General features: G+C 38.1%; 1 protein-coding gene across 1 annotated transcript in view; it reads left to right on the top strand.

Annotated features, from left to right (window-relative positions):
• Positions 1-2,258: 2,258 nt before the first annotated feature.
• The window catches only part of inppl1a (inositol polyphosphate phosphatase-like 1a), a 41,212-nt gene continuing 27,737 nt past the window's right edge, over positions 2,259-15,733 (top strand). Inside the window, exon 1 of the mRNA XM_041809242.1 lies at positions 2,259-2,674. Coding sequence (XP_041665176.1) covers positions 2,499-2,674 — 176 coding nt within the window. The 5' untranslated portion in view covers positions 2,259-2,498. The remainder of the gene's footprint in view (positions 2,675-15,733) is intronic.

Genomic DNA, 15,733 nt, shown 5'->3' with positions numbered 1-15,733 from the left:
TCTTGTCTGATTTAGGATTCTAGCTGCTCATCAGTCCTGGGTCTTCTTTGCCAGAGTTTTCATTATGAGGAAAATGTTTTCTCTTGATGAAAGGTCTTGACTGTATGCAGGCCAGTTCAGCACCCAGACCTTTCTACTTTAAAGCAATGCTGCTGTGATGGGTGCTGTATGTGGTTGACATTGTCACCCTAAAATATACCAGGTCTTCCTGAAAGAGGCGTCTGGATTTGAGCATATGTTGCTCTAAAAATTCTACTTTCTTCTCAGCACTGATAGTGCCTTTCCAGGTGCGTAAGCTGCCATCGGCACAAATGCAACATACCACCAGAGTCGCAGGCTTTTGAACCGCGCTGATGACAAGCGGGATGGTCCTTCTCCTCTTTAGTCCACGAGACACAGCTTCTGCGGTTTTCCCAAAGGAATTTCAAATTTATTTTTTTCTGACCACAGAACAGTTTTCCATGTTACCTCAGTCCATTTTAAATGAACTTTGGCCCAGCAAAGACGACCGTGGATCATGTTTACAAACGACCTTGTTTGGTTTTTTTTTGGCATGGTACTGCTTTAACTTGCATTTGTGGATGACATGGGGAACTGTGTTGAAAGACAATGATATCTGGAAGTGTTCCTGAGCCCCTGCAATGATTTCCAGTTAAAAAAAAAAATCATGCCTGCTTTCATTGCAGTGCCGCCTGAGGGCTCGAAGATCACGAGCATCCAAAATTAAACCTTCTGTCCTGTCCCTACCACACAGGGATTTCTCCAGATTCTCTAAATAATTTGATGATATCATGTAGGATAGATGGTTGAATATTCAAAGTTTCTGCTATTTCACTTTGAGGAACATTTTCCTGATATTTTTACACAAGTTTTAGAGTTGGTGAACCTCTACCCACAGTGGCGTGCACAGACTTTTTCAAGGGCAGGGGCGAAAAGAAAAAAAAAGGGCACATACAGCGGGACAAGAGGGCAGTTTAGTGTGTTTCGCCAACAAGGGGGGCACTTAAGCATGTGTTTTGGCTCTTGAGGGCACTTAAGCATGTGTTTTGGCTCCAAAGTGGGTACTTTAGCATTTGTTTTGGCTCCAAGGTGGGCACTTTAGCATGCGCTTTGGCTCCAAAGAGGGTACTTTAGCATGTGTTTTGGCTCCAAGGTGGGCACTTTAGCATGCGCTTTGGCTCTTGAGGGCACTTTAGCACATGTTTTGGCTCCAAAGAGGACATTTTAGCATGCGTTTGGCCTCAAAGAGGACATTTTGGCATGTGTTTTGCTTTCCAAGAGGCCACTTTAGTGCGCGTTTTTCAACAATTGGGCAAAATAATCTAATTTAAACAAAATAATCTTAAATTGCTTTCTTTCCTCTCAAGGACTTTAAACTGTTGTCATTTGAATAGCTTAAATAATTATATACATGATGTATTTGAGCAGGTATCTGGAAATAAATACTGAAATAAGGAAAATAAATGTTTGAATTCTTAAATGTTGCCCAGGATAGACTTCCAAAGATCCTTATAATCTTACAAAGTCAAGTCCTAGAAGATTTTTGAGAATTAAATTTAAATATGAATTACTTTGGTTAAGGAGAAAGGACTTATTAAACAGTGTTTCAAAATACCTGTTTCAGGTGACTGAGTTTTGGTAACAGGGTTGCACCAAGCACTGGATACAACAGATTAAAAATCCAATAAAAATGTTGTCTTTGATGCCTGAGCTGGACCAAACACATTTATTGGTGGTTTATTGCTTCCAGTTTCAGAAAATATTTCAGAAATTTGCAAAACAAAAAGTTGATTTTTAAAAAGTTTTGGTGGCTAAATTGTCCTTCAATTCTGGAATAACAAATATATCAAGTCAAGTGGCTGTAATGCATAAAAGGTGAAAGGCCATGTCTCATAAATAAAGTAAATAAACAGAGGTTACCTCTTCTATCAGTGCACCTATCTCACTTCTTTTCCCGTCTCTTTCTCTCTAATAATTTATTCTACAGTGCTTATTTATCTCTTCATCAATCCAGCACAGAGTTTGGTCAAGCTACCTTAAGATGCATATGACCGGAAGCAAGCCATAGGAGAGGTACCCGTTAAAATAAAATACCCCCGGTAATGTCGTTTAAAGTACGTCTTATTTTGAAGGTTCCGATAGGAACTTTTTCGCATCAATTCTACCTTGATGTTGACTCGAGTCGCCCCCCCCCCCCCCCGTTGCTCCCCTGTCTCCTGTGTGGATTTACATACCCTGATTTCCGTGGGACTGGGAAGCTAAAGAGGAGGGTAGCGAGCCTTCCAGGAACCGAGGAACCAAACAGCGCGATTTAACAAATGTACAACTTTCAGCCCCGCTGTTGGCCGTCTCGAGACTCCAAGCCACCAGAGTAACGTCAACTTCTTCCAGTCGCCTCGTCTCACTGGATTATTTTACAGACTGGAGGAGGACTACGAGCTTTTTCGGAGAAGTCTGGAAGCAGCTCGAGTTGAAACCCTGTTTGAAGGGCTGTGGCCATGGCCGGGGGCGGTGGTGGAGGGGTTTGTCCGTTGGGGCCCGCACCGCCGATGTGGTATCACCGGGACCTAAGTCGAGCTGCGGCCGAAGAGCTGCTGGCCAGAGCCGGGAGAGACGGCAGCTTCCTGGTGCGAGACAGCGAGAGTGTCAACGGAGCTTACGCTTTGTGTGTACTGTGAGTAACTATACCGAAAAATTTGTTGTTTTAACTTCGTAACTATTATTTACCACCCAGCCTCACTGTTTTGGAGCATTAAAAAAGTTACAACTTTGCTAATATTGTAGTTTTATTTGTATTCTTAAACTCAACAGCTAGCAGATACCTTCAGGGAACCTTAGTTTTCGTGTTAAAGTCACTGCTTTGTTTTCCTCTACCAAGCAATGCGCAAGATTATCCTATTTGTAACTCTATTAACTCCCCCTTTAAGCTACGAACTTTATCATTTGATGTTGAATGAGCTTCAATGATTGGTAAAGCTTGGATGAAGAAGGCTCTCTAGCCAAACACATTTGTTTACTCTCTTCTGCATGTGAGAGAGTGGCAGAGAGGCTGTCTGTCTGCTCAGCTCTGAAACTCCAGCATGGCACACAACTTTAGGGCTGTCCCTGTCTGTCTTGTGTGTGATGTGGTCGCCTGCAGCGCCTTTTTTACAGGGCACTGAGACTGGATGGTGGTGGAGGTAAATATAAGCATCTATGGGCTGGTGAAGCCTTGCTGATGTTTTAATTGAAGGCTGGTGTAAAACGAGCACAGCGGGGAAGCAGCTGGCTCAGCAGTGAAGTTACACACACTATTTTCTCACACACAGCCTGTCAAAAAAGACAGTAATCTGTTCGTCAGGGTAGTATCAACCTCATGTGTTTCAAGTGAGTTAAAGGGTTTGCATGGAACTTTTTGCCACCTACTACCCCCATGTTCAAACAACCCTTGTCATACTGCTAGAACTGTGCACATTTCAGTGGGACTTTGGTAAGTCCAATTACTCATTGCAAAGGGATGTGAAATGAAAGAATTGTTCATGAGTCGTGTGGGAAATGAAATGTCTGTGCCATGTGTCACATACTATGCTATTGACTTGACCTACATGACTTCCCCGATCTGATGCTTACCCCCATGCTGAGTTTATTCCATCTGAGTGTGTTTAAATGCAAAAAAACATGGGTGTATTCTCACCTCATGGATGCAGAGCATGTCAGAACACTTGCTCAGTGCCAGAAAAAAATGTGTTAAATCACAGTGTTTTCACCAGAGGTCTTCTTCATCGACACACTGTGGTGATAATATGGGACAAAACCCATAGATTTTTACAATATTCGCTGATTGACATTATGGCAAGTGAGGTCAAATATGCCTCAAGAAGAAACATTTGTACATCATCTTTGAAGTGCAATGTATTTGAAAGATGTTTTATTGATATGTTTCACCACTTGTATGTCTGTAGCATGTAACATACCACCTCTAACAGATCACCTGAAGAAGACCTTTGGTATAAATGTTTGAGCAAATATCTTGCTGTGTACTCAGTATTTGCAAATCAGAACTAACAAATGCTGTAAATCCGCATGTAATTTAAGAAAGTTAAGCAAGATACTCACCACAGAGAAATTGTTTAACTTCCCCCCTTACAGACCCACCTGCTGTAGAAGAACCTTGCTTTTGCCCTTTACATTTTTGAGTAATAACCAGAAATCTTATCCTGCTGCCATCTAACATCCAGTGTATCAGTCACCTAGAATCTTTTCCAGAGAAAAGACCTCATACAAAAGCCCTAAAAAGACGTGCATCCACTCGACTTGATTTCCTGCGATAACAAGAAATTTAGTTGCTCTCTTTAGTTGTCAACTTATCTATCTAATTATTTTGGAATAACAGCATTGTTTGACTATGAAAATGAGTTATTATCAGCCATTTTCACAAGATTTCAAGTAGGGATGCTCAGTATTATCAGCATGATATCAGTGTCATCAGATATTAGCTCAAAAAGTTAAATAATGGTATTGGCAGATAAGAAAAGGTCTGCTGATATTTATAGCCCGTATGTTGGTAATACATATATGAAAAATATATCACATATCAGTCTCAAATATTGAAAATTTACAACTGTATTATCAAGTATAGTTGGTTACCTAGAGTGACACACACTCAAGGGGCCCACCATGAGCCCTGAACATCTTGAATGAAGCCTCAAATGTAAAACAACTACTGGACTGTCTACTTCCCTGCTCTTCTCTCAGCTCCCCTTAATTCAGACACTTGGTGCTTTTTACAATCAAAACCAATGTGTTTATATCTGTATCAGTATTTGTAAAGGCTAAAATGAGTTTGGAAATATTGGCATATTGAATACAGGCAAAAATCCCAAATCATGCATCCCTAACCTCAAGTGATATACTGGAATTACTGGAATAAATTAGAAAAGATCTCAAGAAAACAACCACTATGTACTTTTTATCAAGTGAAAATGGTGTAAAATAAAAGATAGGTTAGATATTGACTACTGCTCATTACATCATCTGACATTGGACCACGCACACAGCAGTGGCTTTTGGCAGTTATAACGATAAAGATTTAACAATTTATATGATCACAATGGTGTTATTTGCTTTAGTAACACAACATGCATCATTATTAGTTCTTATCTGGGTAACATCCAATTAAAGAAGCATTAATACATCCTTATTTAACAATATTTCTCTTTTCATATTTTGCTGTATGCATCAGTATTTCAGTGGGTCACTCAGTGCCGGCAACATTCCTCACATCCATGCATCATCCGTTTCCGGATTTACTTCTGCCTCCACCTCCCCCTTCCTGCCCTCTTTCACCTTTCATGGACTGTTTAATCTGAGGACAGTTTCTTACATGATGGTGCCTGCTTACTGCTGTGAACAGGCTTTTACTAAACACAGGTTAACAAATGTATTCCTTATTCCTTTTTTGTTCACATTGATTTTTGCCTTCAGAATACTTGATTTTTCTCTGCTATATGCTTGCTTTGAATATTCTGTCATCCTGTGGTGGTCATAGAGTAGATAAGGACATGAAACTGCTATAAATCTTTAAATGTGGGGATGTTTGATTTTTGAAATGTAATGGACATTGCTAACAATAACAGAAATTTCAGTCAACATATACAGCTTTAACATTGCTGTTTCTATTGATTTCAGTCATATATGGAACTAATTTGTTCATGGCATAGTTATTTTCATTCAATACTGAACAATCCATATGTTAATTACATTAAGAGAAGCACACATGCCAGTTAGGTCACTCCAGTATGCTTTTTTACTTTAGCTGTTAATTTTGCAATTCAGCCCCACTCACCAGCAGTGTACTTGTGTGTATTGGAACTAAACCTAGTACAATAAGTTAGGCAATTTTTGTTTAGTAGATTGTTTCTTTGTTGTAACAATGATTCTTGGCAATAAATCTTATATCCAAAGCCTGTTTATTTCCCTTTTAAATGGTGCCACCTCAGTAAGGAACATGCGTTTGTGGGATGAGCAGCAGAGCTGAGTATGAGGGTTGCGGCCACAAAAAATTTGCCATATCTCATCTGTCAATACCTAACAGCGTATTCTGTCATTGAATCTTGTTGATCTTGTTTGTTGGATTGGATGATTGAAGTCTTACTAATGTGGCACCATTAAACAGGCTTTCAATGGTATAAGATTTACGCAAGAAGCATTGTTACAACAAAGAACTTTGTCTTAAATACCTTACTTTTGTACTGGGTTTAGTTTTCTTGATTTAGGTATTGCTTTTAGAAATCAGCTTGTGAGGTAAATAGAACTGTCTTTTGAGATGTAAGCATTCAAAATGTATCGAAAAATATTTGCAAACCTCCAAAATGTATGTAATGTTGTCATTTAACTGGAATTTTTGGTGAAGATTGGTCACACCATGGTCACTGACATTAGCTTGCCTTTTTATTTGTTATCGAAAACAACACAGCTTAGTTTTTCTCAATGAATGCTGGCAGAAGTCCTCTTCTTAAAGTCTAGTCACAGGCAAACCACTTTTGTTACCGTAGTCTGACAGGAACAAGCTGTCTCTCATGAATTATATCTTTTAGAACAGGTTTCTTCGGTATTCCACAACAACCCCTGAAGCTGTGGAGGAAAAGATGATATGGTCAAGCACAGGAATTTCAGTCTTGTGCACTTCTGTCACTGACTAAGTAAATGCTTTTTCCGGGAAGTACAGTTTGAATCAGCTGATGCATGAAAATGTTCTACAGAGTAGCATGCTGGTTTTATCTAAAGTACTGTATGAGCATATAAGAGGTGTACACTGATGTTTTTACTGTCTTTTTATGTTGAATGTCTTCTAAATTTTTAGCTCAAAGCTCCTGTGTGATGATTTTTCCTGACTATAAAAGAAACTGAAATTGATACTGATGCCTCATAATAATCTGCATGTGCAAACAAAACCATCAGACACAAGACTGATAGTTTTAGTATAACTCCTGCCACAGGGTAGGTGTCAGAAGAGCAGTGCTTTTGTCAAATATCCCAAGACAAAGTCTCACATTATAAATACTTCTTAAAGATATATTTTGGGCCTTTATTTTATGGAGGAGTGTGGATAGGTTATGAACAGGAACGAGAGAGTAAGGGAGACATGCGGTAGAGAGGCGAACTTCTACATGTACAGAAGAGGATTTGCAAACAGTTAAACCATCCCACTTTGTTTAAAATGTACATAATCTTAAAGTTCCTCATCGGAGCTTTAAATATTTTCTAATTTTCCTCAGAAAGTGGCTTTTTTTTAGCTGGATTGTTGGAATATTATCCTCTTCATGCTTGCATAGCACTTTTTGAAACTAATTTCCAAATTCTCCTAAAAAAAGAACCATTTTGTCAACTGTTTGTATTCTCACATTGTAATCACTGCAGATAAAGTGACTGTTTTAAGTAAAGACCTCATGGCAGCAGTTAGACTGTTTTTGCCCAGAGGACAACAAGATGTCACAGTATAAAGGCACAACTCACAATTGGGTCAGGGTGAGAATTTAACATGAAAACTGGCTTATTAAAATCAGGCGGCATCTTTTACACCCCTGCACACAGACCACACACATGCCAAAATGTCTTGTTTTCTAACCTGAATATCATTACTAGACATGGCTTTTAGTCCAGCCTATCCTTCTGACTTCTATAAAGCAACATTCACAGCTTTGGAGAAAACCACTGTGATGATTATGTGTTTCCTCACTGTTGTTGTCTGAGTATAGGTTTTTGTGAAGAGTGTAACGTTGTGTGACTCTGAAGAAGCTGTACCAGCTGTCGTATTGACTCTAGGTCAGGGTCAGTTTGTCTTTAAGGCCTTTCACTTCCTCTTAGAGGATGTTTCCATTGTGCAGACTTTGTGTTTTTATGTCTGCATGCAACTTTTAAGAAGATACTATTAGAATCTTTTAGGAAATGAACACAAAGGTTTGACATTTGATAAGGAATATTTAAAAAATGGAATATTGCAGTGTTTAAAAAGCTGCTTGCAGGCCTCAGAGAGGCATTTTCTCCTATGTGTTCAGCTTCTATCACATTTGTAGAATTCTGCTGAGACAGATGCCAACCATCAGGTGACACTTCATGGCTTTATATGTTGCTGTGACAGCTACAGAGAGTTTGAGTTGTCTTCTGTTTTTGCTGTCAGGAAGGTGTTCTTTCGTATAAGTGAAGCACGTCTAAACATGTTGGGGGTTCAGGCATGGCCTTCTGTGTATCTGAGTGTTTGAAAACCTAGAGGTGTCTATGAACACATTCCTAGCTATGAAGGCAATGAAGGATAAAATAGATACACTTGAGTGTTGTCTTAAAAACAGTATATTTATTTTTAACCCATACTTTGCATGATGAATCATTTCAAACCCCTGCTGTGTTTTAATCCAATATTTTCTTTGCCATGAAAAATTGCACACTGAGACAAAGAGGGGCAATCATTAGGCTTGTATTAGAAAAAATCAGATTAAATTGTTTAATATAGGAACAACTTCATCGAATGTGATAAATTAACAGTCATTTAAAGACTGTATTTAGCCCTTTGAAGGTGTAGTTGGACCAAATGAACAAACAGTTGGCTTGTGAGGGCCAGTATGAAGGACTGAATTGGGTTTTGGGATCACCACACCAAGTGTTTGTATTGCCTATAATTGTAGTGGTCCACCAGTTATTGGCCTAGCCAATTATTGAGGATACAATTAATAGCCATACTTATAATTCAGAGAGATATTTAAGTACAACCCCAATTCCAAAAAAGTTTTGTGCTGTGTAAAATGTAAATGAAGATAATGCAATTATTTGCAAATCTCGTAAACCCATATTTTATTTACAATAGAACACAAACCACACATCAGATGTGCTGTAGTTTGAGACATTTTACCATTTCATGAAAACCATAAGCTCATCTGATGGCAGAAACACATCTCAAAAAAAGTAGGGACAGAGCCATGTTTACGTTACCTTGCATCCCTTCAGCATTGATAGTGCATCTCCAGATGTGTAAGCTGCCCATGCCATAGGCACCAATGCAACCTCATACCATCAGAGATGCAGGCTTCTGGACTGTGCGCTGATAACAAGCTGGATGGTCCCTCTCCTTTTTAGTGTGTGGGAGACAGTGTTTGCGGTTTCCTAAAAGAATTTATAATTTTGATTCATCTGGCCACGGAACAGTTATCCATTTCTAATTTAAATAGTGGGGAGAGACATGACGTAAAGGGCTACAGGCCAGATTCGAACTTGGGCCGCCCGCATACATGGTGTGCGGCTGCGCGCTTCCAACCACACGACCATCTGCGTGCCCCAGATTCTCTATATATTTTGATGATAGTTTGTGCTAAAAATGGTGGGATATTCAAAGTTTTCGCAATTTTAAATTGCGGGACATTTTTATAAAATTGTTTCACAATATTAAGATGCAGTTTCTGCAGACTTACTTCTGAGAGACTCTGCCTCACTTATGCTCCGTTCATACCCAGTCATGTTGCTGACCGGTTGCCAGTTAACCTAATTAGTTGCAGAATGCTCCTACAGCTGTTTTTGTAGTTAGTACTACTTACTTTTCCAGCTTTTTGTTGCCTTGTCCCTACATTTTTGAGATGTGTTGTTGCCATTAGATTCTAAATGGGCTAGTATTTTGCATGAGAAAGTAAAATAGATCAGTTTTAACATTGGCTATGTTGCTGATGTTCTATTGTAAGTAAGTTATGGGTTTATAAGATTTGCAAATCATTGCATTGTGTTTTCATTTACATTTTACACAGTGCCCCAACTTTCTTGGAACTGGGGTTTGTGTAACAGTGTTTCCCATACATTCATTTATTTGTGGCGGACCGCCACAAATAAATTAGGCCCGCCACAAATAGATTTTGGCGCTACCTGTTCGCCCTCGCTCTGTGAATGTAGCGTGTCATTAAAATGACTACATCGCAAATATCCGAGTATAAATTATGTGGAAGTTTTGAGCTGCCAGCGTGTATTTCTCCCCGGAGTTTCACTTCTCCCATTGTCCCTGAATGCATCTCTAACAGCAGAGAGTTGTCACCTTCATCCATCCAGAAAACTCATGTGCATGCGCTGCACATGCGCGTTTTGTATCAGCGGCGAGAGAAGCAGGGGACAGGAAGGTAAACAGAGCAGCGTGGCGAGTTGAGATGAGTTGAGAGTTGAGATGGACAATGAGAAACAGTGTTGGATCTACAGAGTTGAGCAGTCGTTTGATTTTGAAAAGAAGGAAGTCCAACTCACACGGTGTTCGTTAAAATACGCCACAAGATGACTCCGAGATAACGGCGGCAGTAGCACAACACGTCACTAACGACATAAGTACAGTGTTGTTGAAAAGCCAGGATTTTAAAAAGCTCATAAAGACACTTAACCCAGAATATAAGATTTGCCTGGGTGCGAACATTTTGCTGAAAACTCCCTGCCAGAATCGTATGTTTTAGAGAGAAGACGGCCCAGCAGCAGACAAAAGTGATCCACTTCTCCACAACAGCGGGGCCTTATCTCAGCCTAACAGTTCAAAACAATGACAGCGAGGGGTTAAAATGTTCCTGCCTCCAGACGAGCTTTTCCCCCACGATCACACAGGACAGTTTCTTGAATAAAGTCTTAAGACGCTCTCATGTCATGAACTTGTCAGTAACCCGTCCAGCTTCCATCAGCACAGATAACAGACTAATATAACCACAGCTGTGAGCCTGAATGGAGGACTAGACTGCAGGATTTTGGTCTTCATGTGGAATTGGTGAATTGGTGTGGAATTTTGTGTAGGTTTGCTTCACCCTTAATGAGGAAAATAATCATTTTATAATCATCAATAGTAAACATAACACAGAAAACACATTTCAGGACTGTCCACACACTGTAAAATACCGAGTATTTCATGACTTCTGTATTTTTGATTTATAAGTAAAAGATTAAATGAAGCCCTTTTCAAAAAAAAACTGCTAAATTTGACTTTATATTGATTTTTACTGTCTGCATACAATTTTATTAAAAATCCAATAGAACAGTCTATTTTTTAATCACAAAACTCAGGCCATTAAATACAGCATCTGAGAGGCCATTTCAAAATATCATGATATATATTGTGTGTCAGGATATAGCAAAAATATACCCCCCCCCCACACACACACAGCAAATAGATTCTGGTCCTGTGGGAAACACTGTATAATGAACTATTTCAACTGTCAATTGATATGCAGTAAATTGCTAATCACCTCCAATAAAGTTCAAAAGGCAAAAAGTGTTTTATTAGGCATTTTTTGTGCCATTTTACAATTGTCATGTTAATATTATTTATTTTAACACATTCTTCAATTTGCTGGCAAAAATGAGATATTCTCACATATTTATAAAAGTACTTTGCAATGATACAGATCCTTGTAGAAAAGGTAAAGGACCATTGGCATCAACTTGATATTCTATTTAATTTAGATTAGCCCCTCTCTTTCAGCCTTTTAAATATCTTATCCTTTACAAATGTTTCATCCAGTATTTTGAGTAAGAAATTGCTTCAAAATTCAGAGCAAAATGTACCTAACATTTATGGCCAACAAATTTCCCCAAGAAAACAATAAAGTATATCGCATCGTAGCCACCAGGGGAGGGTGAACCAAGGTTATAATAGTTTTGGATTTTTTATTAGTTTTAAGTGTTTGTTTAGTTTTTACCTTTTGTTTTGACTTTCAGTTTAGTTTTAACTAGTTTTTACTGCTGTTTTTTTTTTAGTTCAGTTCAGTTTTTTTTTTTAATTTTTTTTTCCGCAAAATTGCTTCATTTAAGTTTAGTTTTTATTAGTTTAAGTGTTAGGTTTAGTTTTGTCGGCAATGTGGGTTACCTGCCAGGGGCGACACCCAAAATGGATCTTCACTTTTCACTGTAAATATTCAATTTTAATGTTGGTATACAACTCAAGACCTAAAATTCCCATTGTGTGAAGTTGTCTTCTATCAAATCAGGCAGTTTTACTCTCTCCAGGCGTGGGTGTTCTTGTCAGTCAGTATGCTAGTATCAAAGACTAAAACTAAGGAGATTTTGTGCCTAATTCTATTTCATTTTAGTCAGTTTTGTAAGCACACAATACAGTTTTAGTTGGTGTTCATTTTATTTGTAGAGCTTAGTGTTTATGTAGTTTTCGTTAACTAAAATGATTTTTACATTTTAGTTTTAGTTATTTAGTTAGTTTTGGTTAACTATAATAACCCTGGTGTGAACATACTGGTTATTATTGTTATTCACTGACAACGTGAGGAGTGCTGGATTTATAGAGTGTAGAGAGTGAGAGACAGAAGAAGAGGAGGTGTCACTCTGACAGGACAGAGAGTCAGTGATGCAGTCAGAACCCTCAACACAGTCTATTGTTGGCAACGCACACACATACACACACTGCGTGCTTTGGGTGTATGTCCATCCCATAATAAACATCTCCCTCCTTCCTCGCTTCACTCCCCCTCCCCCTTACAACTTCACTGGTTCTGAAACAATAGTATTTACTCCCCAGGCTTGCACAGAATCTTCCCAGCTGCCAACAGAAAGACAAGCACTCACACAGACACTACTGTTCACTGCTGTTCCTGCTGTGTGGATCCTGTGCCACTCAATCTACTAGTCATTGTTTATGGTGTAAGAGGACTAAATGCAGATAGGAGGCTGGAAAGACAAAAGTAACAGTTCATCTCAGTGACTGAGTTTACTGCGGGGTCCTGGCATGCAAGGGCAAATATTTATTACATTAATGCTTCCCAGCTGCTGGAGACATGATATATGGAGCCATTATTAGCATCAATGTGATAACGGTGTGGTATATAAATCAATATAACATAGCTACTTCTGTTCTCAGCGTCCTGCTGGTTTAATCAATAATCGTTTATAGGTTCAAATCTGGGTGAAGATCTTTGTTTGTAGATGGGGTAAAAGGCATGCACCGTTATAAATAAATAAAAGATGACATTGCCTGCAGTTGTAATGAAGTTGTAATAAAGTAAATGAGCTCGTTAGTGTTTTACCAGACAGCTTGAAGAGATTTTTACACTGTTGGTTTCTGTCTTGCCAAAGTACACTCTGGGATCAAACCGGCCTCCCAGTTAAGAGACAACAGACTCTACTGCTGATCCATAGCCACACTGTGCTACTTTTAGCCACATTTCACAGGTTTTAGCTTCAAACTGCTGTTGATGTTTAAAAAAATGGCTGTTTGAAAACAATTTCTACTAGGGCTGTCGTAATGTTAAAATTTTTAACCACAATTAATCTCAGGATTTCTGTAGTTAATCACACCCTTTATATAGCATTTTAAAATTCCACTATTTTGCAATTAAAGCTGTTTTTGCATCATTCTGGACTCTTTTTTTGTCTTAAACCAAGGAAATTTACCATCCTGTTGGGATGCAGACCTGCTTTAGTAGGTAGATTGAAGATTATAACATGAACTTAACCATGGAACAAGGAACTTGATACGGACTGAAAATGTAAAACATTAAAAGGAAAATGTTTGATAACATGAAGTTCAGATGACTTTTGACTCCACTGAGCTATTTGTGAGTTTTTAAAGTGAAACGAGACATTAAGGAGCAGTGGTTAACTTCATCACTGTAGCTGTGCCTTACTGTGTCTTAACCAAAATGTGCTGAAAGGGACAGTTAAATCCTAAGATTAATCGCGATTAAAGAAATTTAGTACACTAAACTAATTGTGGATTAACGAGTTGTTTGTGGACATGATGGGTTGGCTGGAGTATTTTCTAAAAATTATAGTCTTGGATGTGTCAAAGATTAACAGAACTGATTTCAGTGCATTATTTTTTTTTTTTGTTGTGTCCAATTTAAAACTTAAAAACAGAACTTTCAAGCAAAAGTGAACGAATACCCACACACTACAAACACACAGGCACAAAAAGGTGGGAAAATATCTAAAAAGAACCAGAGGTATTTGATGGATAAAATATTGAGAGAGGAGTATACAGGAATGCAGCATATATGTGTAAACATATATGTGTACAAGTATTTGATAGGGTGGAAATTAAATTAAGTTAATCATAAGTACCACTTCACAAATCTGCATCCTTATGAAGATCCTGTAAAAAAAAAAAGAAAAAAAGAAAAAAAGAGAAAAAAGAAAGAGTCAAAAATGATGTTTTGACATTAGATAACTGTACACTAACAAAAATTTAGAGGGAAGAGTTGCATTAATTCCATCTTTTAAGATCACTTAAAGTAGGATTTAATGAGAAGATATAGATAGTTCAAGATGTCTAACAACTATTAATCTTTCTTGTTGAAGTCTGAGACTCAAAGTGAGTTTCCCAACCACAAAAATATCATGGACCAATTCATCAAACCAATTCCCATCTGTGGGTAAGACTTTTGACATCCATTTTCTTGTGAGAGGTTTTTACTCGCTATCAGCTCTGTAGTTTTTTTACAACAGTTTTTGTAAGTGGATATTTTTATCCATGAATGGCTCATTTATTGGAGAGCAAAATTTCTGACACTAAACAGAAGACAATTATGGATCACAATCAATTTTGTTGCTAATCTTTGACATATCGAGGACTATGTTTGAGAAAATTCCCAGCCTCCTGACATTCATTTTTTTAGAAAATGACTATTTTTACCCCATACAAAAACAAAAGCGACACCATGTATTCAATCTGGCATTTAAATGGTTAAAATCCTGAAAATAATTGTATATTTCATAGTTTTTGACGTGACTGAAGTTGATGAAAATAATTCATCAAAAAAATTTGGGTTTTTTTCACACATTTTATTAATGAATGTTTCCCACAGTGGCCATTTTTGTCCACAAATGGTTTATTACGGTAGGGGATTTGTACAGAGTAAACTAAAGGTACTTTTAAGAAATGAATTTGAAATTAAAAAAATTATCAAGAAAACGACCTTCCTCCAGAAAGCATGCCATTTGCAGTGGCACAGACAAAATGATCCAGAATAAAAGTGAAAAAGTCACCCTTTTAGACAAAAAAAGTCTAGGGTGATTCCAGAGAGTTAACCCAGGGAAAGCCTAAAGCAATTTTAGCTTCGTCTGACTGATCATCAAAATGGTTTCAAAGCATGGTAGATCCAACCAGACCCCCATCCAAAAGATAAAATGAACACATGCAGAGTGAGAAAGCATTTATTTTTGCATAAACTGATTTTTCCTAGGAGTCAAAACAGATAAAATTTGATTACTAGTACAACCTGAATTATGATATTATTATAATATTATAGGAAAACATCTAAAAAGTCAGCATAATTTATGTTTTAGTATCATTAGTAGCAGGAATTAGAGAAAGGAAGACTACAGGGACAAAATAGCTTTCTGTGTTGTTTCTAATAAAGTAGTACAAAGATTTAACAGTAAGATCACATTTAAAAACTTGAAGTGGTCCAGTAAAAGAAAGTTTGGTTTTGTGTTTTGGGTGAAAGAGACGTCATCCTCTTGTTTGGTGTTGGAACACTTCAATTTTTAAATCCAGTCCATGTTTTAGCTCCTGTGGGACACTGACCTGGAAAGACCGGAAAAACAGCTGAGTGGACGGGGCAGGGTGAATACCCGGCATGGATTTACCCCTCCTTCAGTGTAAACACACATAAGGGCACTTTATTATGGGAAAAGCCTTACTGGTGTTTTTGAGTTTCCTTACATCCAGACTCCCACTCCTCTGCACATCAACAACACACGCTGCATATGGGACAAAAACACACAACAAAATTTGCTTTGC

Source organism: Cheilinus undulatus, linkage group 2, assembly GCF_018320785.1.
Source record: "Cheilinus undulatus linkage group 2, ASM1832078v1, whole genome shotgun sequence".
Classification (NCBI taxonomy): domain Eukaryota; kingdom Metazoa; phylum Chordata; class Actinopteri; order Labriformes; family Labridae; genus Cheilinus; species Cheilinus undulatus.
Note: the sequence above shows the minus strand (reverse complement) of the source record. Positions and strands in the feature narration are given on the sequence as shown.